Genomic DNA, 23,729 nt, shown 5'->3' with positions numbered 1-23,729 from the left:
TAGGCAGGGTGGGTGTGCCTATGCAAATGAGATCGGCCCCTGAAGTTCTTTTCCACAACTTGCCACACCTCACTACCAGATGTCAGGGTGGAGCTCATCCTGACTCTGCTTACATCCTCCCCCCAGCTGAGAATTTGTCGTCCCGACAAATCACACGCCCTTTATACCAACTCATTGGTTTCCTCCAAAGGGCCTCAGGAAGCCCACTTTAGCTACCACAAGCCTGTGTGCTAAATGTATTGGCTCCTCACTAGTCACCCCAGGTGCATCATAAGTTAACCGTTTTACTGGTCTTATCACCCTGTCTCGTCTATTGAGAATCTCTGTTGCCGTGGTAGGGGGAACATCCTCTTGAGTGACGGATGGAGAGGCTTCCTTTGAGGGTCCCTTGGCTACTGGCGTAGACTCCTGCACTTTTGGTTCTAACACTAGAGGGTCCAAGGTGCCCAGGACATCCTCTACCTGTGTGTCTCCACTGTCCAATAACCTGTGTGTGTCATCACATGGGGGACCCATCAGCGGCACAGGGGTGTCAGAAATGGGCCTAAATAATTCTGCCATGGGGTTTAGGGTGGAAGAGGGAGAACTCTCATTTGGTTCAGCTGATCAAGTCTGAAACCTTGTCTCCATCCCAGGATACACCAGGGTTGTGTCTTCCTCCTCAGACTCACTCTCGGATGTGCAGAATAGGGGTAAGTTAGCTGCAGGGGGCCCGCTGTCTGTGTTGGATGGCGGCTTTGGTCTAGCACTTCTGTTCTGCCCGGCTGCCCTGTCGTGGCCCATCTCATAAGGGGTGCTTACCAATTCCCCCACAGGGAGCAAAAGGTTTCTATTCACCGTCTTTATTTGCCCTGGACCGTCTTCAGGTTTGATCTTGTAGACCGGCAGATCTCCCAGCTTTTCCATCACCAGGTAAGGTATTGCCTTCCATCTGTCAGCTATCTTGTGTTTGCCAGCAATATCCAAATTTCGCAGCAGGACTCTGTCCCCCGGCTGGAGCTCCTGCGAACGCACTCTAGCATCATATCGATGTTTGTTGTGGTCTGCGTTCTTCCGAGCCACAGCGGTAGCTAAGTGATAAGCATCCTGCAGCTTTTCTCTTAGTCGGGATACATATTGCTGATGAGTTTCATAGCTATCTCCATCCTCTGATACACCAAAGCACAAATCTATGGGTAATCTTAGTTCTCACCCAAACATCAAGAGATATGGGGTGACTCCCGTAGCATCATTCTTTGTGGCATTGTAGGCATGCACCAGAAATGCAACATGCTGGCTCCAGGTTGCCTTCTGCTCTGGTCGCAAAGTTCCCAACATATCTAATAGGGTTCGGTTGAACCTCTCTGGCTGAGGATCACCTTGTGGGTGATAAGGCGTTGTCCTAGACTTTTTAATTCCTGCTATCTTCAACACCTCCTTCAGAAGGTGACTCTCAAAATCCCACCCCTGATCAGAGTGTATCCGAGCCCGGAATCCATAGACTGAGAAATATTTGTCCCACAATACTCGAGCAACGGTGGTGGCCCTCTGATCACGTGTGGGATATGCCTGTGCATACCATGTAAAATGGTCAGTCGCTACTAGAATGTTCCCAACATTCCTCTTGTCTACCTCTACAGACAAGAAATCAATGCATACCAGTTCCAAAGGTTTGTTGCTGGTGATGTTCTTGAGATATGCAGCCCTAGTGGGCAGAGTTTTCCTTTGAACACATCAAGCACAAGTCTCACATTTCCTGCGAACATCTTCAGCCATTCGGGGCCAATAGAACCTACTACGAATAAGTTCCAGGGTTCTCTCCATCCCTAAATGCCCAAAGTCATCACGCTGGGCCCTCATGGCCAGGGCTCTGTACTCTTTTGGCAGTACTAGTTGGGCTCGTTGCTTTTGTAAAGGGTCGGTGGTCATTCGGTGTAGCACTCCCTGAATCAGTTTCAGTTTGGTCCATTCTCTCAACAGTAGTTTACCTCTGAGTTAGGTGGGACAACCGCAGCTGGGCTTCGCCCCTCCCTTTTGGCAAGTAATGTATCATGAATGTCAATATCTTGCCGCTGGGCTTCTTGCCAGTCAGCCGCATTGAGCACGGGCAAGGGAGATTGGTCTAATGCAATATAGTTCACTGAAGCAGAAGGCATGCATTCAGGGGGCAGGCCCAAAGCTTCTGCAACACATCCCTGAAGGCTCTCACGGGCCTCTGGCTCTCGGCGGCTCACACTGCAAATAGCTCTCACTCCATCCGTGAGTATCACAGCAACTTCTGGAGCCTGTGGACGCCTGGGCAATGCATCTGCATCTACATTGCTTCTCCCTGATCGGTACTGAATGCTGAACTCATAACTAGCCAAGGTGGCCACCCATCTCTGCCCTGTAGCATCCAGCTTAGCACTTGTTAACACATAAGTCAGTGGATTGTTGTCTGTCCACACCTGGAACTGAGCACCATACAAGTAGTCTCAAAATTTCTCAGTGATGGCCCATTTCAAGGCCAAGAATTCCAGCTTGTGGGTGGGATAGCGAGTTTCACTATCAGACAATCCTCGGCTGGCAAAGGCTACAGGTTTACGTTTGCCTTCCACTTCCTGGTACAGGACTGCTCCCAGACCCTCCAAACTGGCATCGGTATGCAGGATAAATGGTTTGCTTGGGTCAGCAAAAACTAGGACTGGAGCATGAGTTAGGCAAGTAATGATTTCTCGAAAAGCCCTTTCACATCTCTCATCCCACCGTGGCCCAAATGGTTCAAAGGGGCCATAATGTCTCTGCACAGGAGGCTTTGGAGACCTCCCCTTATTCTTGGTCTTAGATTTGTTCTTGCTGGACTGGTGTCCCCTGGTAAGATCGTTCAGAGGCTTTACAATCGTAGCATAGTTTTTCACAAATCTGCGGTAGTAGCCACTAAATCCAAGAAAGGTCTTGAGTTCTCTGTAGTTACTTGGACGTGGCCATGTAGTGAGTGCTTCTATTTTATCAGGATCAGTACTCACACCCTCTTCGGACACGATGTGACCCACATACTTCACTGAGGTTCTGCAGAACTGGCATTTGTCAATTGAAAGCTTCAGACCATAATCCTCCAACCTATCAAGCACTTTAAGAAGTCTTTCTTCATGCTCCTCTAAGGTTCTTCCAAACACAATCAGGTCATCCAAATAAACTAACACTTGCAGTAAATTCATGTCTTCCACAACTTTCTCCATGAGACGTTGAAAGGTGGCAGGTGCTCCAGAAATCCCTTGGGGCATGCGTTCGAACTGATAAAACCCTAATGGGCAGATGAAGGCTGTCTTCTCCTTATCTTCTTCTCCCAGAGGGATCTGGTAGTATCCACTTCGAAGATCCAACACAGAGAACCACTGGCTTCCCAGCAAACAGTCTAAAGCATCTTGGACTCAAGGCATAGTGTACTGGTCGACCTCAGTACATCTGTTTAGGGTGCGGTAGTCAATACACATCCGGATTTTCCCATTCTTTTTACGGACTACCACAATGGGTGAGGCATATGGGCTGCGGGACTCTGTAATGATGCCATTCTCAGCCAGCTTCTGAAGATGATGTCGCACATCTTCCATCTCAGAGAGAGCAATCTTCCTAGATCTCTCCCTGAAAGGTTGAGAGTCATGTAGTCTGATATTGTGCTCTACTCCTTTTGCACATCCCACTCATGAAGTGAGAACACCTTGGACCTTTCACAAAGTTTCTTCCTCAGGCGATCTTTCCAGTCCTCGGACACTGGTGAATCTCCAAAGTCAAACTTTGCTGGGTCTATTGTTGGAATTTGAGTTTCCCACTGAGGTTTTACGATCGACTCAGGCTCAAAGAGGTCTACTATCTTTTGTCCTTGCTTCACAACAACATCACGACTCGTTTCATTAGCAATCAGTATAGTCACCCTTTCCTGGGCGTCAGCAGGTAGGGTTATGACTCCACTGGGGACCAGCACTCCTTCAGGGAGCTCCTCCCATCGGCTGCTCTATCATTGCTAACGTCCGTTTACTGCCTTTCAGCCAGGTACTCATGACAAGCACTTCTTGCTCCATCCTTGCAGGCACTACTAAGGGGGGCGTGCCCATGTACTTCAGTGCCGCAAGCGGTAGCTCAGATGTGTCCCTTTTAGCGCTCTCAATTTTCCTGTAGGCTTCAGCACAAAGCGTATGGATCATCAGGGTATTCAGGTACTGGTCCCCAGCCCGCCTTCTGCAGTAATCCACGAGTACCTTGAAGAGACTGGAGTTGGTCCCTAGCAGCACAGACACATCAGAGGTCCCTTTAGGGTCAGGACATATTAAGGCAGCTGTGTCTACCTCTTCTCTTACCCCAGCAACCTCCTCTGGGAATTCCAGGTGCACTATGACATATCCTTGGTAGGGGTATTCATCCATGCTGAGGCCACACAGGCCAAGGCCAGTCAGTGGCTGTATAGGCAGGTGCCTAAGCATCTGTTGGTAGAATGACTGAAATATAATAGTCACGTGAGATCCAGTGTCAAGCACTGCTTTACACTCCACCCCTTCAATCCTCACCGTGACCTCTGCTCGAGGCCCTATCAGTCCTGCAGGGATCCCAACTGGACAGTCTTTTCTGGGGGAATCTTCAAATCCTGCAGACCTGGGGGGTCCCCGTCCCCAGACCCTCTGGCAGCTACCGGATCTCTCCCAACCGATCCTTAGCTTTCCATACACTAAGGAGGGGTTTTCTTCATTACGGCACTTGGCAGCACTGTGTCCATCCTGACCACATCGGTAGCAGAAGAATTGACCTTTCCCCCTTCGCCTGGGTGGGATGGTGGCTCTAAGTGCGGGCTTCTCAATCGCCACAGTTTCAGGCTTCTTATTCCTGGAAGTCTTAACTCGGTCAACGGTACTTTGCAGCTCAGCTATCCGTTCCGTCAGGACCTGCATTTGTTGGGCAAGTTCCTCTCTGGTGCTCACCATCAGTACACTGGCCATTTGCAGTGGTGTTGTGCTGGCTGGATCCGATGTTTGGGCTTCCCAAAACTCACTGTCCCTGGTCAGGGCAGCCCCAGAGTTCGAAAGTTTATCTGCAGAGTTTTACCTCCCAACCTGGGTGGAAATGGGGGGGGAAGGGGAAGAGGAAGAGGAAGAGGTAAGGGGCACCTTACATGATCTGAAGCTGACTGCCCCACAGCTCCATAGGGCTCCGCTCCACCAGTCAGTCCACAAACTGCTCTGCGTCCCACAAGCAGCTCCCACCATCCCATGAACTACTCCACCAGCCGGTCCACGAACTGCTCCACTCGGCTCAGCATCCCACAAGCAGCTCCTGCCGTCCCATGAACTGCTCTACCAGCCAGTCCACAAGCCGCTCCACAATATATCTTCAGGCTCCCCCACTACTTAACACAACACTCAGTGATTTCAGCTCTTAGTCAGTTTTTAGCTCTTTTGTGATTTCAGCTTGTAGTAGGGGAGCCTCAGTGCTGGTGCATCATTAGCCCAAAATGAATTCAGCTCAGCAGCCTGTTACTAGACTCCTAATTGAATCAACATTAGCTCTGATATTCCACAGTGGGGGGAGGGGGGGAGCACAATTAGCATGTAAGGCCCTAACCAGGGGGCCCATGCCACCAAGTATAAATACCTGTCCCCAACCTCTCTCAATTCACAGAGTTTTGGAACCCATGTCCCTTGCCTAGCGAGTGCTGCTTAGTTGATGGCGAGTCCCTCCATCATAACAAAAGGCCCAGTACAGTTCCAAGCACAGTTCCCATAATCAGGGTAATAACAATTTATTCTTCCTGCCCCAATAACAGAGACACTGGGGATCCCACAGCAGCCAAAGTGACCATTTGGGCAGCTATGGGCTCATGCTAGGCGGGGTGGGTGTGCCTATGCAAATGAGATCGGCCCCTGAAGTTCTTTTCCACAACTTGCCACACCTCACCACCAGATGTCAGGGTTGAGCTCATCCTGACTCTGCTTACACATATGGTAACCCAATAACCAGGCTGTCTCTGATATTTTAATGTTTTGCAGTTTCAAAATCACAGTTTTCAGCCAATGCATGCTGAGCTCTTACAAAACATCAACATTTCCCCCTGGTTTTTGAATTCTCTGCTGAAAACATGCTCTTTCATAAAACACATTTCTGTGGAGTATAAAGTATATATGTATCAAAAATAGCCAGAACCCTTTCATAGTTATCTCTGTGACTGTCTTTAGTAAAGTCAAAGGATTTAAAGATATGCTTTGCTTGCTTCCTTATAGCATAAATTAAAGTCGACACCTGTGTATCTCCAGTTTCTTTGTGCAGTTTCATAGCAATGCCAAATCTTGCAAAATATTGTTTCCAGTCTGTCCATTGTGAAGGTTTGTCAAAGCTGAAATTCTCTGGGGCACTGAAGAGCGGCATGTTGATGAGATCCTACAACCTTCTGTCTGCAACCTTTGTTCCTGTTTTCCTACTGTTTCTGTTCTTAGTTTACTCCTGACACTGTGTCATGTTCTTCAGTACGAGATATGGACTGGCTACAGAACTTGCTTATACACACCAGATCTGTTCATCATCATATCCTTTAATGATCTGCTAGGTATGGCTGCGATTAGTTTAAATAAGGTATTTTACACACCGTCCCACCTAATGGTTGAACATATAATACAGTTTAGCATTAAATTACAAAGGGATCACAAAACTCCTTGCTTACTACCTGGCTGTTTTAGTCAGTTTGGTAGATATTTTGAATTTAAAGAATTATAACAGACTTCAATTGCTCCTTAAAAGTTTAAGGAGATTAATGATATTATATTATTTCCATGTTAATAATGCTGTTTTATTTTATTTTACTATATTGCATTATTTTATTTTATTAGTATTTTTATTGTTTACGTTATCAATTACTTAGTAGTAGTATTTATTGCATTAATATTTCAATTTAAATGTTATTCATTAGTATTAACAATAACATCATTGTTTTTGATAGGCTAAGGTATTCTCTCTTACTCTGATGGGCTAAGGCAGGGGTCGGCAACCTATGGCACACGTGCCAAAGACGGCACACTAGCTGATTTTTAATGGCACGCTGCTGCCTGCCGGGTCCTAGCCTCCGGCCCCACTCAGCCCGCTGCCGAACCCAGACTGGGACCCCGGCAGGCAGCAGCCTGCCATTAAAAATCCTACCCGCTCCGGCCCGCTCTTCTCCGCCCCTCCCTCCCCCCCACGGGGGCAGGGTGAAGAAGCTTGGTTCCACCAGCTGCTGCTGCAGGGCAGGCAAGCTCCCCCTCCCCCGCCGTGCTGGGTTCCTGCCCCTCCTCCTCTCCCTCCCTGCCGCCGATCAGCTGATGGCCCTTGCCAGGCAGCGGGAGAAGCGAAGCCACAGCGCGCTCCTGCTCCGGGGAGGAGGCGGAAAAGAGGTGGGGACGGGGCCTTGGGGAAGGGGGGGTGGAATCAGGGCATATCCCCTCCAGCCCCCTGCCGTGAGCTGCTCTGGGCAGGGGGCTGGGACCACCCCCTCGACCTTAGCTCACACCCCCAGCCCTCTGCCCTGACCCCTGAACCCCCTTCACACACCCCAGCCTCCTGCCCTGATCGCTGCACCCCACACGACCCCAGCCCTCTGCCCTGACCCCTGCACCCCCCCACACACTCCCAGCCCTCTGCCCTGACCCCTGCACCCCCACACACACACCCCAGCCTCCTGCCCTGATCCCTGCACCCCCCACGACCCCAGCCCTCTGTCCTGACCCCTGCACCCCCCACACACCCCAGCCTCCTGCCGTGACTCTTGCACCCCCCACATTCTCACCCCCACCCTGAGCACCAAACGGGAGCTCCTACACCCCCCCTCACACATTCCTACCTGCACCCCCACACCAAATGGGGGCTGCCCAGGTAAGCGCTCCACACCCAAACCTCCTGCCCCAACTCTGAGCCCCCTCCCTCATTCTAGCTCCTGGCCAGACCCTACACCCCAACCCCCAGCCTGCTCCTTCACCCCCAGGCCTGTTCTCAGTGCACTCCCACCCTCAGCTTCCTGCCCCCACTTCTTCCCCTCCCCCCCCCAGCGCCTCCTGCCTGCCACTGAACAGCTGATCATCAGCAGGCAGGCGGCGTTGGTGGGGAGGGGGAGGAGCTGATCGGTGGGGCCCACCAGTGGGTGCTGATCACCCACTATTTTTTTTCCATGTTTGCTCCAGCCCCAGAGCACCCACAGAGTTGGCGCCAATGCTCACGATACTTCACATTATATTTTGAAGCGCAACTCACCCTCCTCATTATTCCCCAATACACATTACAATAAAAAAGTGCTGTTTAAAATCCTGCTTTATTATAATCACAAGATACCACTTTTCCTCTTAGGAAAATCCCCAATACAATCCTTTCCTTCTTCATGATGGCAAATCTCTCTTCTGAGTCTTTATGGTTCAGGACCTACTATGATGGAAAGTCTCTTGCTCACTTCATCATCAGCATGAGGGTGTCTTCTGCCCAAATCTTTGTCACTGATCCAGTCTGAAGCAGGACGGCCTCTGTTTTCCAGTGAAAACAGGTCTCAATTGGGTCCATAAGTGGTAGTCTCAATAGAGGTCTGTGTCTCTCACTCACTCAAGGCTGCAGCAGAGTGGCCTCTTCTTAGCAGTGATGGAAATTCATTTTCACCCATTCAGTATATTCTGTAACTGAGTCTCTTGTAGGAAGCATCAAAGGTTGGTCTCCCTGTGTGGGTCAGAGTGCAGGATTGCTAGGCATCTTTAAGGCATTGTCAGATTTTTAATCAGATGGGCTTTGAGGTCTCTCTCAGGCTGGAGTTTGTACCTCTCCCTTCTCCCCTTATTCTCTCTCTTATACCAGCCTATGAGGGGAAGGGAAGGGGACATTTCCCTATGGAGAATTGCTGTCGACGGAAGTGGCCAAATGCTTGGCCACTTTCTTTGGCATCACCCGCCTCAGGGCAGATTGTAGCTCTTTCGAGCCAATGGTGCAGCAGCCGCTGTTCTTCCTGTGGCACTCAGCTGCCGAGGACACCTTGTTGTAGACCTTCCTCACATAGGAAATCATCGCTCCCTTGGCCTTGGCTGACATGGGCACCTTGTCCCGATGCAGCTGCTTTAGCATCTTAGACACGTACAAATCATACGGGCGCTTCAGCCCCCGGCCTCGCCTCACCTGCCTCACTGCAGGTTTGTGCTTCATCTTCCTCCCTCCCTTGAGCGGCAGCTTCTTCTGCTTTATCTGTGGCTTCCTACACTTGGCCTTCCTTCTCTGGGGCTTCCTTTTCCTCTGGCCTCTTTTCTTCCGTCTCTGAGTAGCCATCATTGTGCTGTTCTGCTCCTCGTCTCACTTCCTCACCTCACCATCTGCGAATGCTGTGAGCCTCCCCTCACCGGTGCCCTTATATAATTGCCGGCATTCAAATGAGGGGGTCACTTCTGAGTCCTGTGATTGGCTGGCTGGGACAATGCCCTGGCTCATGACATAGCGGTGGTGCGTGTACCGACTCCAGAGCCTCACAATGTGGGACTGTGAGCCATTCCCTCCCTCATGGAAATGAAAGGGATCATAATACCCCACCTGCTCGTTGACACTTGGGCAGAACAAGTTGGAAAATTGGAAAGACATGGTGATTTTATGGGGTTATAATGGACTCCTGCTGCCCCTTATCAGTTTATTAATCACGTTATCATTGCATTTATTATTTATTTCAATGGATTCACTCATCATTCATTTACATTATATATTTTTTCTGTGGCTCTAATTGCCTTAACAAACATTTAAGGGACTATGCCAGCTTTTTAGGATTCTTATGAACATTGTTATATGCTGTTAACTAAAAGAGGGCCCGTCTCGCCACATGAAACACAAAAAGACTTTTCCCTTGCCCCAAAGGTGTTACAGTCAAAACTGGAGCTGTGGCACAGTGTGGGAGGGTGACAGAACCGTAGGGAGGGTGAATCATTTGGGGGCAGTTTTGTGTACTGGTTTATACAGGAGGTCAGATTAGATGATCCCAATGGTCCCTTCTGGCTTTGGAATCCATTGGTACATCTACACAGAAAAAAAAATAGCCCACAGCAGCAAGTCTCAGAGCCCAGATCCGCTGACTTGGGCTAAAAATAAGAGTATAGACATTCGGGCTCAGGCTGGAGCCCAGTCTCTGAAACCCAGCAAGGAAGGAGGGTCTCTGAGCTTGGGCTGCAACCTGAGTCAGCTTGCCTACACTGCTATTTTTAGCCCTGCAGCATGAGCTCAAGTCAGTTGACCCAAGCTAACTCAAGTCAGTTGGCTCTGAGACTCACTGCCATGGGTCTTTTTTGCTGTGTAGACATAACCTATGAATTTATAATGGGCCCAGAAGGAGAACTGTATAAATGTCTGAATGATGAAGAAAATGTGCCCACCTGATTGCTCTCTGTGTACATTTACGCATAGTTCTAAAAAAGGAAAACTCAGATGTTGAGACTATGAGCTATCTGGGGCTGCAGTATCAGTCAGGAAGCGGTTTCTCAACTCCATTCCTCCTTGTTTTCCCAGGCAGGGATTTTCAAAGGAACCTAAAGGAGTTAGGTGCCTAGATCCCTCTGATTTTCAATGAGAGTTGGGTGCCTAACACCCTTACCCCCAATTCATTGGCTAGTCAAGAAAGAACATAATTAGATATTTGAAATTTCTTGTATTAGCCTCTGTCAGGGAGAGGATCCCTGACTAGATGGAGCTCCAGTCAGATCCAGGGTTGCAGTTCCCGGATGAAAGTCAACCGTCCTAAACTCAAACCATGCCAGGTGCTGTTGATAACAAGAAGGGAACACCAGGAGGAGCTTGAGAGGGTGTGTAACTCTTACTACTAAAAGGGTGATGGCCTCCCTGTTGCCATGGTTCTAAAAACACAAAGCTCTTGGTAACTATTACTCTTGGTGAGGTGGTGGCAAGAAATAAATCAATGGAGACACATCCGTCCGACCAATAGATGGTTTGCCCAAAGAGTACACTACAAGAGCCCTTTCACTTTATTTAGTCTGAAGCATTTACACACATCTGCAACTGGTTAGTAAAATACTCAAAAAATCAATAATTACTGAAGTCTGGAGCAGTCTTCAAGTGGTACAACAACAACCATCCAATTGGCCAGTCTTTCAGTTGCTTTTGGGGACCATATGATGTGTCCATGAACTGTTCCTGAAAAATCCCCATACTTTCTCTCTTATTTATTTCGGTTACTGTAACAGTAATATATCAATAAAAAAAAACTTGTTAAGCAAACAATTTCAAAGTTTAAGCAAGACATCTCCTCAAACCATTAAATAGACAGATTTTTTTTGCAGAGTCCACATCTTGAGGGCCCTGACAAACACATCCCAACTGTTTGGATGGTGCCAAATTGGTGTGGCCATACTGAATGAATGGTGAGAGCATAACTTGACACGACTTAAATATGGCTGAATGGCTGCAAAGGAACCTGGGAGCAGGCTCCCTTTAAAAAGCAAATTTAATAAAGAACTGGCAAAGTCTGCGTGTACGATCGATATGGAACCTATTGGTCAGCAAATATGGGCCCATGCAAAAATAAATATCACATGTATAAAGTTCCAGCATGGAGCACAGGTCAACCTGGCTATAGTGACCTTACAGCAGGAATGTCACACAGAGAGCCAGAGTGAATGATTGATGAGTGAGTCGACGTGGGGTGATCTTTGTTGGCTACCACCCCTCCTAAAAATACTATTTAGGTAAAAATTAGTAACCACACACCCACTGGGCATGCTTTTAAGCCATGACTCCTTTGAGGACATGTGACTCCTTTGAAGTGTAACTCTTCTGCCAGGCTGAGTTGATAGCAGCAAGGGCCGGGTTCAGTACACAGGGGTTCCCTCTCATCAAAGCAAATGCAAAACTGGCTCGAGCCCCCACCCAGTGACCTGGGAAAATCTTACCCCCTGGGCGCCTCAAAGAGGCAATACTTCCCCTCTCCCAAGCACAGAGTCTCAGTGTAGCAGAGAATCTTTAATAACATGAGGTAAACAACATCAGCATTAAATTGGGGAAACACCACAACTAGTGGTCATTAACCAAACCATGAGCAAAGACCCACCCCAGCAAATTGGGCCACATCCTTTCCCTCGGGTTCTTGAGTCCAGCAATCCACAAATCACCCAAAGTCCAAAAAATCCAGCCCCAGAGTTCAAAAGTTCATCTGCAGAGTGTTACTCCCCAGTCTGGCTAAAATGTGCACGTGTGTGGGGGAAAGAGGTAAGGGGCACCTTACATGTCCTGAAGCTGACTGCCCCACAGGGCTCTGCTCCGCCGTCTCACAAACTGCTCCTCTACCACCATGACCGGCTCCACTCTGCACAGCTCACCATCTCACAAACACTCCACCAGCCTATCCACAAACAGTACCACTGCACTCTTCCAGCTCCCCACTACTTGACACCATGCACAGTGATTTCAGCTCATAGTAGTGGGAGCCTTAGTGCTGGTGCACCATAAGGCCAAAGTGAACTCAGCACAGTACCTGTAGCAAGACTCTTAACAGACCCAAAATTAGCTCTGACATTCCATAGTGGAGAGAGACAGAGGTGCAATTAGTGTTTCAGGCCCTCACACCACCAGGCACTAATACCTGTCTCAAGCCTCTCTCAATTCACAGAGTTTTGGAACCCAGTCCCTTGCCTAGCGAGTGCTACTTAGTTGATGGTGAGTCCCTCCATCATAACAAAAGGCCAAGTACAGTTCCAAGCACAGTTCCCATAATCAGGGTAATAACAATTTATTCTTCCCGCTCCAATAACAGAGATACTGGGGATCCCACAACAGCCAAAGTGACCATTTGGGCAGTTACAGCCTCATTCTAGGCGGGGTGGGTGTGCCTATGCAAATGAGATCAGCCCCTGAAGTTCTTTTCCACAACTTGCCACACCTCACCACCGGATGTCAGGGTGGAGCTCATCCTGACTCTGCTTACATCAGAAAAAGAGTATAAAAATCAAGCAAATTAAATTACTGTTGGGATTCCTTAATTGACGTGTAAAGAAGCAACACTGCTAGACAGAGTAGCCAAAACTCTGCTCTGTGGGCTCGAGTAGGACTGTGAACCAGAGGGATCTCAAGGCAACTGAGGCCTTGCTTCGGGGGAATCCAAGACAGACCAGAGGGCTGAGAAGAACAGACAAGGAGAGAAGAAGCTGTCTGTAAAATTGTCCTGTTTGCCAAGCAGGAAATACATGAAGCTAGCGCAGGGCCTGTTTGTGTATGTTTGTGAAAGAGAGGCTCGTTCAGAGGAATGTATAGCTCTTAATATATTGCTCTTAAAGTCTAACATAGGAGTTATGTGCTTGATATAACCCTTTACCGCTTGTGTAATTCCTTCTCAATAAACTGCTGTATATTGAAAATAATTGCTGTGGACCTTTTTCACTGGTATGACAGTAATCTGCTCCACCGGGAGTCAGTAAAGATCCATTTCAGGGATGGGCAGATATAGATAAGCTCCCTGATTGTTGAAATTGTTGAAGTATGTGTTTTAGACAGAGATCTTATCAGGAAGAACAGAAGGTCAGGCCCTCCACCCCCACCAGCCCTCCTGGCTGCTTGCTAAGGCCATTGCAGAGGCCTGCTAACACCTACTGATTTAGCTCCTTTTGGCAATAAGTATGATAATTAATATTCCAATTATCGACAGTGGTCCAAGTATTTTGCTAGTCTGCCAAGATCTCCCCGTACACATCCTTTATCTCAATAGTTCAGAATCTTAGGATGGTGTGGGAATATTTACTGAACTTCCATTCCCATGAGGCAATGGTAGCTTGAAGTGCATTTTCTTAGCTTTGGTTGGTGAACTATTTTTAATCAGTGTTAAGAAAATAGACTTAAGAAGGTGATGCATAAAAGTCTCTCGGGATAAAACTCTTGGTCCTGCTCTGGTGGAAGGAAATATGATGATTCCTCATCTTTTGTGTTGGATCTCTTTTATCACCTATTTTACAAACACCTACAATGAACTAAAACTTTTCCACTCAGGCTGTAAAGTCAAACCACTCCTTAAAAAGCAATCCTCAAATCAAAAGAAGACAGAGATAAATTGTCACCTCTCTTGCCTTCTTCACAGTGCCTGCCTGCGAAGTGATGGAGTGATTTGATGGACTGGTTCAATATTGACTATAGATGCTAGGATTTTTAATAGGTCTAACTGGTATAAACTCTGGCCATGTTTAATAACTCTTCCCTGGGGCCTTGTCCTGTGATCTCAGACAGGGATGCTAACCATCAAGTGTTTGATTGGCTGGAGATTATCTATTTGCAGTGCTGGCTTCTAAAGCGCAGATCTAGCTCTCAATCCACCTCTCCCAATTTTTAGAAATAACCTCATTTTGAATGTGTTAATCTTTTTAGTTTTCTTCCTATTCATTACTTTCCCCTGTATCCCTTTTACCTCTTAAAAAGTTGGATCCTGCAGTCACTTGCTACTAAGCACAGTGCTTATTATCACAGTTCAGGGCAACAGCACCTGTATTCCCCCTTGTGGTCCACTTTAGGCTCCTGGCTCCTAAGCCATCACCCCTCCCTGAGTGGAGACCTGCATCTCTCTCCCTCCTGACCAGGGTATTTCCAAACTGCACAGCTCCCAGCAAAGTCAGGCTGCCTAAGCTGACCTGCTTTACTCTTCTTCTCAGTGATGGTAAACAATGTAATTGAGATAGTGAAGCTACCGCATAGTTCTTTCTAAGCAAGCACATTTATTCTTAAGTTAAAAGCATTACAGAGAAAACCTATTCAGAACAATAGAACCTACAACATGCTAATAAGTTTACCAGAGCTCACCACAGTTCCAACAAGGGCTCTGGCCGGTGAACTGTCCTTCAAAACCCACCCAGGGGAGTTTCTGTGGTCACGAGTTCATAACAGCTGTTAGCTCAGAAAAAGCTCCCTCATAAGTGACTGGAAACTTACCTCAACACAGCAATATCTCTCAGGGGTGTGGGTTTGAAACCTGCCTCTTGGAAAGTGGATTAACTACAGTGACAGGAGAACCCCTCCCATTTTTGTAGTGAGTATCTACACTGAAGCACTACTGCACTGCAGCTATGCTGCTGTAGCATTTTAAGTGTAGACATAACCCTAAATCAGCCACTTTGCCGTACATTTTGTCTTTGGACTGTCCTCATGTAATGGGGGATCAGCAGACAAAAGGTCCCCCATCCCCCTCCGGAATGCAAAGCTTCAAAGGCTGAACCTGTAGGTAGGAGTTTGCAATCCCCTTCTCCCATATACTTCCTAGGAATTCCACTTCACATGTATTGTACCAAAAGATCATTTATGCCCGCTACATTCGTCAACGTCGTCATTCAAAGCTCACAACACTTCCCCAAGATTGCTTTAATCTGGTCTTCCTTCTAAAGAAGTTCCATGCAATCCCACAATAGCACAGAAACATTTACTTTCTTAATACACTAAACTCCTAAAATACTTGAACTTAATTCAGTCAGGTTTGTCCAGGATACTGCCGGATATTGCCATAACTGTCAAGCTTACTACTTCAAGAAGGCCCACTGACTTCCAAGGGATTAATTCATGGGAGTAAGCACTTGGTAGTAAGCATTTGCAGGATCAGCACTGGACCCCTAGACTGGTTACAATTTTAAATTGAGAGGAGGGATATTATGTTTTCATGTATTTCCATATAGTTATAAGGTTATTTATCAGCAGCAGCAGCAGCGTTGGACTACCAACATGAGGTTACACAGTATGCTGAGCATCTGAACAGGGCTGTGTTTTACAAATAATATTAATAATAATTTATTCTATAATTATTTTGGGGTAGTCATGGTGATCTTTGTGAGAATAATTTAATTTTTTTAAACTGTCACACAAACCATTCTATCCTGTAGATTTATCATTATATTTCTGCAATTACCATCTTTGAGTTTAAATGCATTTTAATAACTAAATTATTTATTAATTATTATTATTATAGTAGCATCTAGCGATTCCAACCAGGATTGGAGCCCCATGACTTGATACATTTCATTCCTTTTGAAGCATTATTATCAGAGGGGATGCATGGGGGGGAGAGCGGGGCCAAGGTCCCCCCCCCCCCAGATTTGCCGCTTGACTTTGACTGAGCATGCTCACACGGACTGGGCATGCTCAGTAACACTGCTGAAGCCGGCTGCCCTCACTTTTCAGAAGCTGGAAATAGGCAACAGGGGATGGATCATTTGACCATTATCTGTTCTGTTCATCCTTCTGAAGGACCTGGCAATGGCCACTGTCAGAAGACAAGATACTTGGTAGATGGACCTTTGGTCTGACCCAGTATGGCCATCCTTATGTTCTTATGGACAGTAAGTTTGAGTGCATCAATTTTTGGATGCCCAGCTTTGGACACTGTAAAGAGACCTGATTTTCAGGAATCGGCTGCTCAGCACTCTCCTGGAATTCAAGCTCATTTAGGGTATCTCAAACTGGGCAACCAAAACCTACAGCACTGAAAAACACTGGTCACTTTTGAAAATTTAGCCCACAGGCTCTCTCTTATTTTTGTATCTGGATTTACTACTCCCCTAGGGAGTTTGTTCTCCCGGTCTTCACCAAGAACTTGATCTAAAGCAGCTCCACGGCCTAGAAAAATGGACTTAATGTTCAGACAATTGGAGAAATACCTGCAGAATAATAAATCTACGATAACCACTTCTCACGGTCTTCTTAAGCCATTCTGAGCATGTCTATTTTTATTAAATGCTTATATTATATCTATCAAGGCTTTCATATCACAGTATCTATGCAGCTTCCTAAATTCCTGAGTTACCCCTTACAACCTTAGATGAACAACAGAGAAAAGGAATTCACAAAGTCAGATAGGGCACTTTAACCTCTTTTATTACATCACAGTTGATGGGTGGGAAAAGTGATTAGCAATCAAGTCGATTCCGTCCCTTTTGTTCAGTCCTCACTCAGCAGGAATGGGAGGTGGAACAGTCCTTCTCCTGGAGGATTTCCTGTCCTTGGTTTTCTTGGGTTGGAAAAGCAGAGACTTGCTGTTGGCTGCATCCCCGCGCTGATAGTTGGTGACCCTACCCAGCAGCTTGTTGAGCTCAAAGTCATTTCGGATAGCGAGTTTCAGGTGCCATGGGGAAATCTGATGCCTATTGTGGTGCTTGGTGATGGAGCCAGCCCTATCCACAATGTTGAAGATCAGGTATTCAAGAACTGCAGACACATAAACCAAGGCTTTGGCTCCAATTCCCTTTGCAAAGTTTCCTCTGCAGAGCATCCTATCCATGTGGCTAACAGGGAACAGCATCCCAGTCCTGGATGAATAGGACACCTTGGCCTTGAAGTGCTTGGAGGTCTCACCTGAATTCATACTCTCACTCATGTCACCAGCTGACAGTGTTCAAGCAATTTGCTTGCTTGGTCTTTCTGGCCTTTCTTTTCCTGTGTTACTTTCTTAGCTTTCTAGCCTGGTCTGATGAAGTCTGGCTTGCCTTGGCTTGGCTCAGCTTATCAAGCGGAACTAGGAACTAACCTTGCCAGCCCCCTGGCCCTTTGAAAACCTTGGCAGAAGGGGAAAAAACCAACACACCTCACTTTCTGATTGATTGGATGCTAACCAATGGAAAGCTACATCCTTTCCCAGCAAAACCAAGTGTGATATGTCATCAGTTCTGTGACATCATGCCCTCTGGCAGTCCTTTTCAGATGTGATTTTTAGCCAATCACAGCTGCTCTTAGAGAAGCTCAATTATAAAATTATTTTAATTTCCCATAGTAATGATCCTTCTTTAAGCCTTTGAAATTATGAAACGCACAAGATGCCCCTTTCCACCATCAACTATTCCCTTCCCTGAAAAGAAACAGCAGAAGCACCAGCTTCAGTCTCCCCTGATCTCCCAAAACCAGAGCACCCTGAACTGACTTCTCCTCTTAAAACCTCCCTCAAACAACCAGGGTTCCAAGCCAATCTAGATGATGGCTTTGGGATGTATGGCCATTGGGAAGCATTCATGGATAGAGGACTGTTCTCTCGGGATGGACTTCACCTGAGTAAGGAGGGCACAACTAATCAAGAGAGCTTTAAACTAGGAATTCGGGGGAGATGATTGGGAGATGTCCAGGTAATCTACACCAGATTTTCTCTTTGAGAGGGAAGAAAAAGAAGTAAGAAAGGATACAGCCGTGGGTAGAAGAATGGAAATGAGGAGGAAGGGCAGTGTACCTACCAATCTAATAGGTAATATTGGTGGTAGAATGTCTGTGCCCAATCAGGTAAAGAATGTAAGCGAAGCCAAACAGCAAAAATTAAGATGTTTTTACACTAATGCGAGGAGCCTAGGTAACAAAATGGAGGAACAAGAGCTACTGGTGCAGGAAGTGAAACCAGATATTATAGGGATAACAGAAACATGGTGGAATAGTAGTCATGACTGGAGTACGGGTATTGAAGGGTATGTGCTGTTTAGGAAAAACAGAAATAAAGGCAAAGGTGGTGGAGTAGCATTGTATATCAATGATGAAGTAGACTGTAAAGAAATAATAAGTGATAGAATAGATAAGACAGAGTCTGTCTGGGCAAAAATCACACTGGGGAAGAAAGCTACTAGAGCCTCCCCTGGGATAGTGCTTGGGGTGTGCTATAGACCACCAGGATCCGATTTGGATATGGATAGAGCCCTCTTTAATGTTTTTAAAAGAGGTAAATACTAATGGGAATTGTGTGATCATGGGAGACTTTAACTTCCCAGATATAGACTGGAGGACAAGTGCTAGTAATAATAATAGGGCTCAGATTTTCCTGGATGCGATAGCTGATGGATTCCTTCACCAAGTAGTTGCTGAATCAACTAGAGGGGATGCCATTTGAGATTTGGTTTTGGTGAGCAGTGAGGACCTCATAGAAGAAATGGTTGTAGGGGACAACCTTGGTTCGAGTGATCATGAGCTAATTCAGTTCAAACTAAATGGAAGGATAAACAAAAATAGATCTGTGACTAGGGTTTTTGATTTCAAAAATGCTAACTTTAAAAAATTAAGGAAATTAGTTAGGGAAGTGGATTGGACTAAAAAACTTGTGGATCTAAAGGTGGAGGAGGCCTGGAGTTACTTCAAGTCAAAGTTGCAGAAACTATCAGAAGCCTGCATCCCAAGAAAGGGGAAAAAATTCATAGGCAGGAGTTGTAGACCAAGCTGGATGAGCAAGCATCTCAGAGAGGTGATTAAGAAAAAGTAGAAAGCCTACAAGGAGTAGAAGATGGGAGGGATTAGCAAGGAAAGTTACCTTACTGAGGTCAGAACATGTAGGGATAAAGTGAGAAAGGCCAAAAGTCATGTAGAGTTGGACCTTGCAAAGGGAATTAAAAGCAATAGTAAAAGGTTCTGTAGCCGTATAAATAAGAAGAAAACAAAGAAAGAAGAAGTGGGACCGCTTAACACTGAGGATGGAGTGGAGATTAAGGATAATCTAGGTAGGCATGGCCCAATATCTAAATAAATACTTTGCCTCAGTCTTTAATGAGGCTAATGAGAATCTTAGGGATTAATGGTAGGACGACAAATGGGAATGAGGATATGGAGGTAGATATTACCACATCCAAGGTAGAAGCCAAACTCCAACAGCTTAATGGGACTAAATCGGGGGGTCCGGATAATCTTCATCCAAGAATATTAAAGGAACTGGCACATGAAATTGCAAGCCCATTAGCAAAAATTTTTAATCAATCTCAGGGGTTGTACCGTATGACTGGAGAATTGCTAACATCGTTCCTATTTTTAAGAAAGGTAAAAAAAGCGATCCGGGTAACTACAGGCCTGATAGTTTGACATCTGTAGTATGCAAGGTCTTGGAAAAAATTTTGAAGGAGAAAGTAGTTACGGACATTGAGGTCAATGGTAATTGGGACAAAATACAACATGGCTTTACAGAAAGTAGATTGTGTCAAACCAACCCAATCTCCTTCTTTGAGAAGGTAACAGATTTTTTAGACAAAGGGAACTCAGTGGATCTAATTTACCTAGATTTCAGTAAGGCATTTGATATAGTTCTACCTGGAGAATTATTAGCTAAATTGGAAAAGATGGGGATCAATATGAAAATTGAAAGGTGGATAAGGAACTGGTTAAAGGGGAGACTACAGAAGGTCACACTGAAAGGTGAACTGTCAGACTGGAAGGAGGTTATTAGTGGAGTTCCTCAGGGATCAGTTTTGGGACCAATCTTATTTAATCTTTTTATTACTGACCTTGTCACAAAATGTGCTAATAAAGTTTGTGGATGACACAAAGCTGGGAGGTATTGCCAATACAGAGAAGGACCGGGATATCAAGCTACTAGATCGCATGCCCTGATTCTCATGGGTGACTTTAATTTTCCTGATATCTGCTGGGAGAGCAATACAGCGGTGCATAGACAATCCAGGAAGTTTTTGGAAAGCGTAGGGGACAATTTCCTGGCGCAAGTGCTAGGGGAGCCAACTAGGGGGGGCGCTTTTCTTGACCTGCTGCTCACAAACCGGGTAGAATTAGTGGGGGAAGCAAAAGTGGATGGGAATCTGGGAGGCAGTGACCATGAGTTGGTTGAGTTCAGGATCCTGACGCAGGGAAGAAAGGTAAGCAGCAGGATACGGACCCTGGACTTCAGGAAAGCAGACTTCGACTCCCTCAGGGAACGGATGGGTAGGATCCCCTGGGGGACTATCATGAAGGGGAAGGGAGTCCAGGAGAGCTGGCTGTATTTCAAGGAATCCCTGTTGAGGTTACAGGGACAAACCATCCCGATGAGTCGAAAGAATAGTAAACATGGCAAGCGACCAGCTTGGCTTAATGGTGAAATCCTAGCGGATCTTAAACATAAAAAAGAAGCTTACAAGAAGTGGAAGGTTGGACATATGACCAGGGAAGAGTATAAAAATATTGCTCGGGCATGTAGGAAAGATATAAGGAGGGCCAAATCGCACCTGGAGCTGCAGCTAGCAAGAGATGTCAAGAGTAACAAGAAGGGTTTCTTCAGGTATGTTGGCAACAAGAAGAAAGCCAAGGAAAGTGTGGGCCCCTTACTGAATGAGGGAGGCAACCTAGTGACAGAGGATGTGGAAAAAGCTAATGTACTCAATGCTTTTTTTGCCTCTGTTTTCACTAACAAGGTCAGCTCCCAGACTGCTGCGCTGGGCATGGGGAAGAGAATGGGGAAGAGATGGCCAGCCCTCTGTGGAGATAGAGGTGGTTAGGGACTATTTAGAAAAGCTGGACGTGCACAAGTCCATGGGGCCGGACGAGTTACATCCGAGAGTGCTGAAGGAATTGGCGGCTGTGATTGCAGAGCCCTTGGCCATTATCTTTGAAAACTCGTGGCGAACGGGGGAAGTCCCGGATGACTGGAAAAAGGCTAATGTAGTGCCAATCTTTAAAAAAGGGAAGAAGGAGGATCCTGGGAACTACAGGCCAGTCAGCCTCACCTCAGTCCCTGGAAAAATCATGGAGCAGGTCCTCAAAGAATCAATCCTGAAGCACTTACATGAGAGGAAAGTGATCAGGAACAGTCAGCATGGATTCACCAAGGGAAGGTCATGCCTGACTAATCTAATCGCCTTTTATGATGAGATTACTGGTTCTGTGGATGAAGGGAAAGCAGTGGATGTATTGTTTCTTGACTTTAGCAAAGCTTTTGACACGGTCTCCCACAGTATTCTTGTCAGCAAGTTAAGGAAGTATGGGCTAGATGAATGCACTATAAGGTGGGTAGAAAGCTGGCTAGATTGTCGGGCTCAACGGGTAGTGATCAATGGCTCCATGTCTAGTTGGCAGCCGGTGTCAAGTGGAGTGCCCCAGGGGTCGGTCCTGGGGCCGGTTTTGTTCAATATCTTCATAAATGATCTGGAGGATGGTGTGGATTGCACTCTCAGCAAATTTGCGGATGATACTAAACTGGGAGGAGTGGTAGATACGCTGGAGGGGAGGGATAGGATACAGAAGGACCTAGACAAATTGGAGGATTGGGCCAAAAGAAATCTGATGAGGTTCAATAAGGATAAGTGCAGGGTCCTGCACTTAGGATGGAAGAATCCAATGCACCGCTACAGACTAGGGACCGAATGGCTAGGCAGCAGTTCTGCGGAAAAGGACCTAGGGGTGACAGTGGACGAGAAGCTGGATATGAGTCAACAGTGTGCCCTTGTTGCCAAGAAGGCCAATGGCATTTTGGGATGTATAAGTAGTGGCATAGCGAGCAGATCGAGGGATGTGATCGTTCCCCTCTATTCGACACTGGTGAGGCCTCATCTGGAGTACTGTGTCCAGTTTTGGGCCCCACACTACAAGAAGGATGTGGATAAATTGGAGAGAGTCCAGCGAAGGGCAACAAAAATGATTAGGGGTCTAGAGCACATGACTTATGAAGAGAGGCTGAGGGAGCTGGGATTGTTTAGTCTGCAGAAGAGAAGAATGAGGGGGGATTTGATAGCTGCTTTCAACTACCTGAAAGGGGGTTCCAAAGAGGATGGCTCTAGACTGTTCTCAATGGTAGCAGATGACAGAACGAGGAGTAATGGTCTCAAGTTGCAATGGGGGAGGTTTAGATTGGATATTAGGAAAAACTTTTTCACTAAGAGGGTGGTGAAACACTGGAATGCGTTACCTAGGGAGGTGGTAGAATCTCCTTCCTTAGAGGTTTTTAAGGTCAGGCTTGACAAAGCCCTGGCTGGGATGATTTAACTGGGAATTGGTCCTGCTTCGAGCAGGGGGTTGGACTAGATGACCTTCTGGGGTCCCTTCCAACCCTGATATTCTATGATTCTATGATTCTATGATCATACAGGAAGATCTGGATGACTTTGTAAACTGGAGTAATAGTAATAGGATGAAATTTAATAGTGAAAAGTGCAAGGTTATGCATTTAGGGCTTAATAAGAATGTCTGTTATAAACTGGGGGTGCATCACTTGGAAATAACAGAGGAGGAGAAGGACCTCTATTGGTTGATCTGAGGAGGACTATGAGCTGCTAATCTGATATGGCCGTGAAAAAAGCTAATGCGGTTTTGGGATGCATCAGGCGAGTTATTTCCAGTAGAGATAAGGAGGTGTTAGTACCGTTATACCTGAGGTTCTCAAGCTAAGGGCACTGCTTGTTCAGGGAAAGCCCCTGGCGGGCCGGGCCAGTTTGTTTACCTGCCACATCCCGAGGTTCGGCCAATCGCGGCTCCCACTGGCTGCGGTTCGCCGCTCCAGGCCAATGGGGGCTGCGGGAAGCAGTGCGGGCCAAGGGATGTGCTGGCCGCCTTCCTGCAGCACTCATTGGCCTGGAGCGGCGAACCGCAGCCAGTGGGAGCCGCGATCAGCTGAACCTACAGACACAGCAGGTAAACAAACCGGCCCGGCCCACCAGGGGCTTTCCCTGAATAAGCGGTGCCCCTAGTTTGAGAACCACTGTGTTATACAAGGCACTGGTGAGACCTCATCCGGAATATTGTGTTCAGTTCTGGTCTCCCATGTTTAAGAAGGACGAATTCAAACTGGAACAGGTACAGAGAAGGGCTACTAGGATGATCCGAGGAATGGAAAACCTGTCTTATGAAAGGAGACTCAAAGAGCTTGGCTTGTGTAGCCTAACTAAAAGAAGGCTGAAAGGAGATATGATTGCTATCTATAAATATATCAGAGGGATAAATACCACGAGGGAGAAGAATTATTTAAGCTCAGTACCAATGTGGACACACAAGAACAAATGGATATAAACTGGCCATCAGAAAGTTTAGACTTGAAATTAGATGAAGGTTTCTAACCATTAGAG

At 46.6% G+C, this 23,729-nt stretch overlaps 2 protein-coding genes across 2 annotated transcripts; both read right to left on the bottom strand.

Moving 5' to 3' along the window:
• Positions 1–8,835: 8,835 nt before the first annotated feature.
• LOC141998867 (histone H2B type 2-K1-like) lies at positions 8,836–9,267 on the bottom strand. The gene has a single exon (XM_074971840.1). The coding sequence runs from the start codon at positions 9,265–9,267 to the stop codon at positions 8,836–8,838; it is 432 nt and encodes a 143-aa protein (XP_074827941.1).
• A 7,630-nt stretch (positions 9,268–16,897) lies between these two features.
• Positions 16,898–17,326, bottom strand: LOC141998866 (histone H2A.J-like). The gene has a single exon (XM_074971839.1). The coding sequence runs from the start codon at positions 17,324–17,326 to the stop codon at positions 16,898–16,900; it is 429 nt and encodes a 142-aa protein (XP_074827940.1).
• Between the last annotated feature and the right edge of the window lie 6,403 nt (positions 17,327–23,729).

This window comes from Natator depressus, chromosome 14 (assembly GCF_965152275.1).
Source record: "Natator depressus isolate rNatDep1 chromosome 14, rNatDep2.hap1, whole genome shotgun sequence".
NCBI classification, from domain to species: domain Eukaryota; kingdom Metazoa; phylum Chordata; order Testudines; family Cheloniidae; genus Natator; species Natator depressus.
Note: the sequence above shows the minus strand (reverse complement) of the source record. Positions and strands in the feature narration are given on the sequence as shown.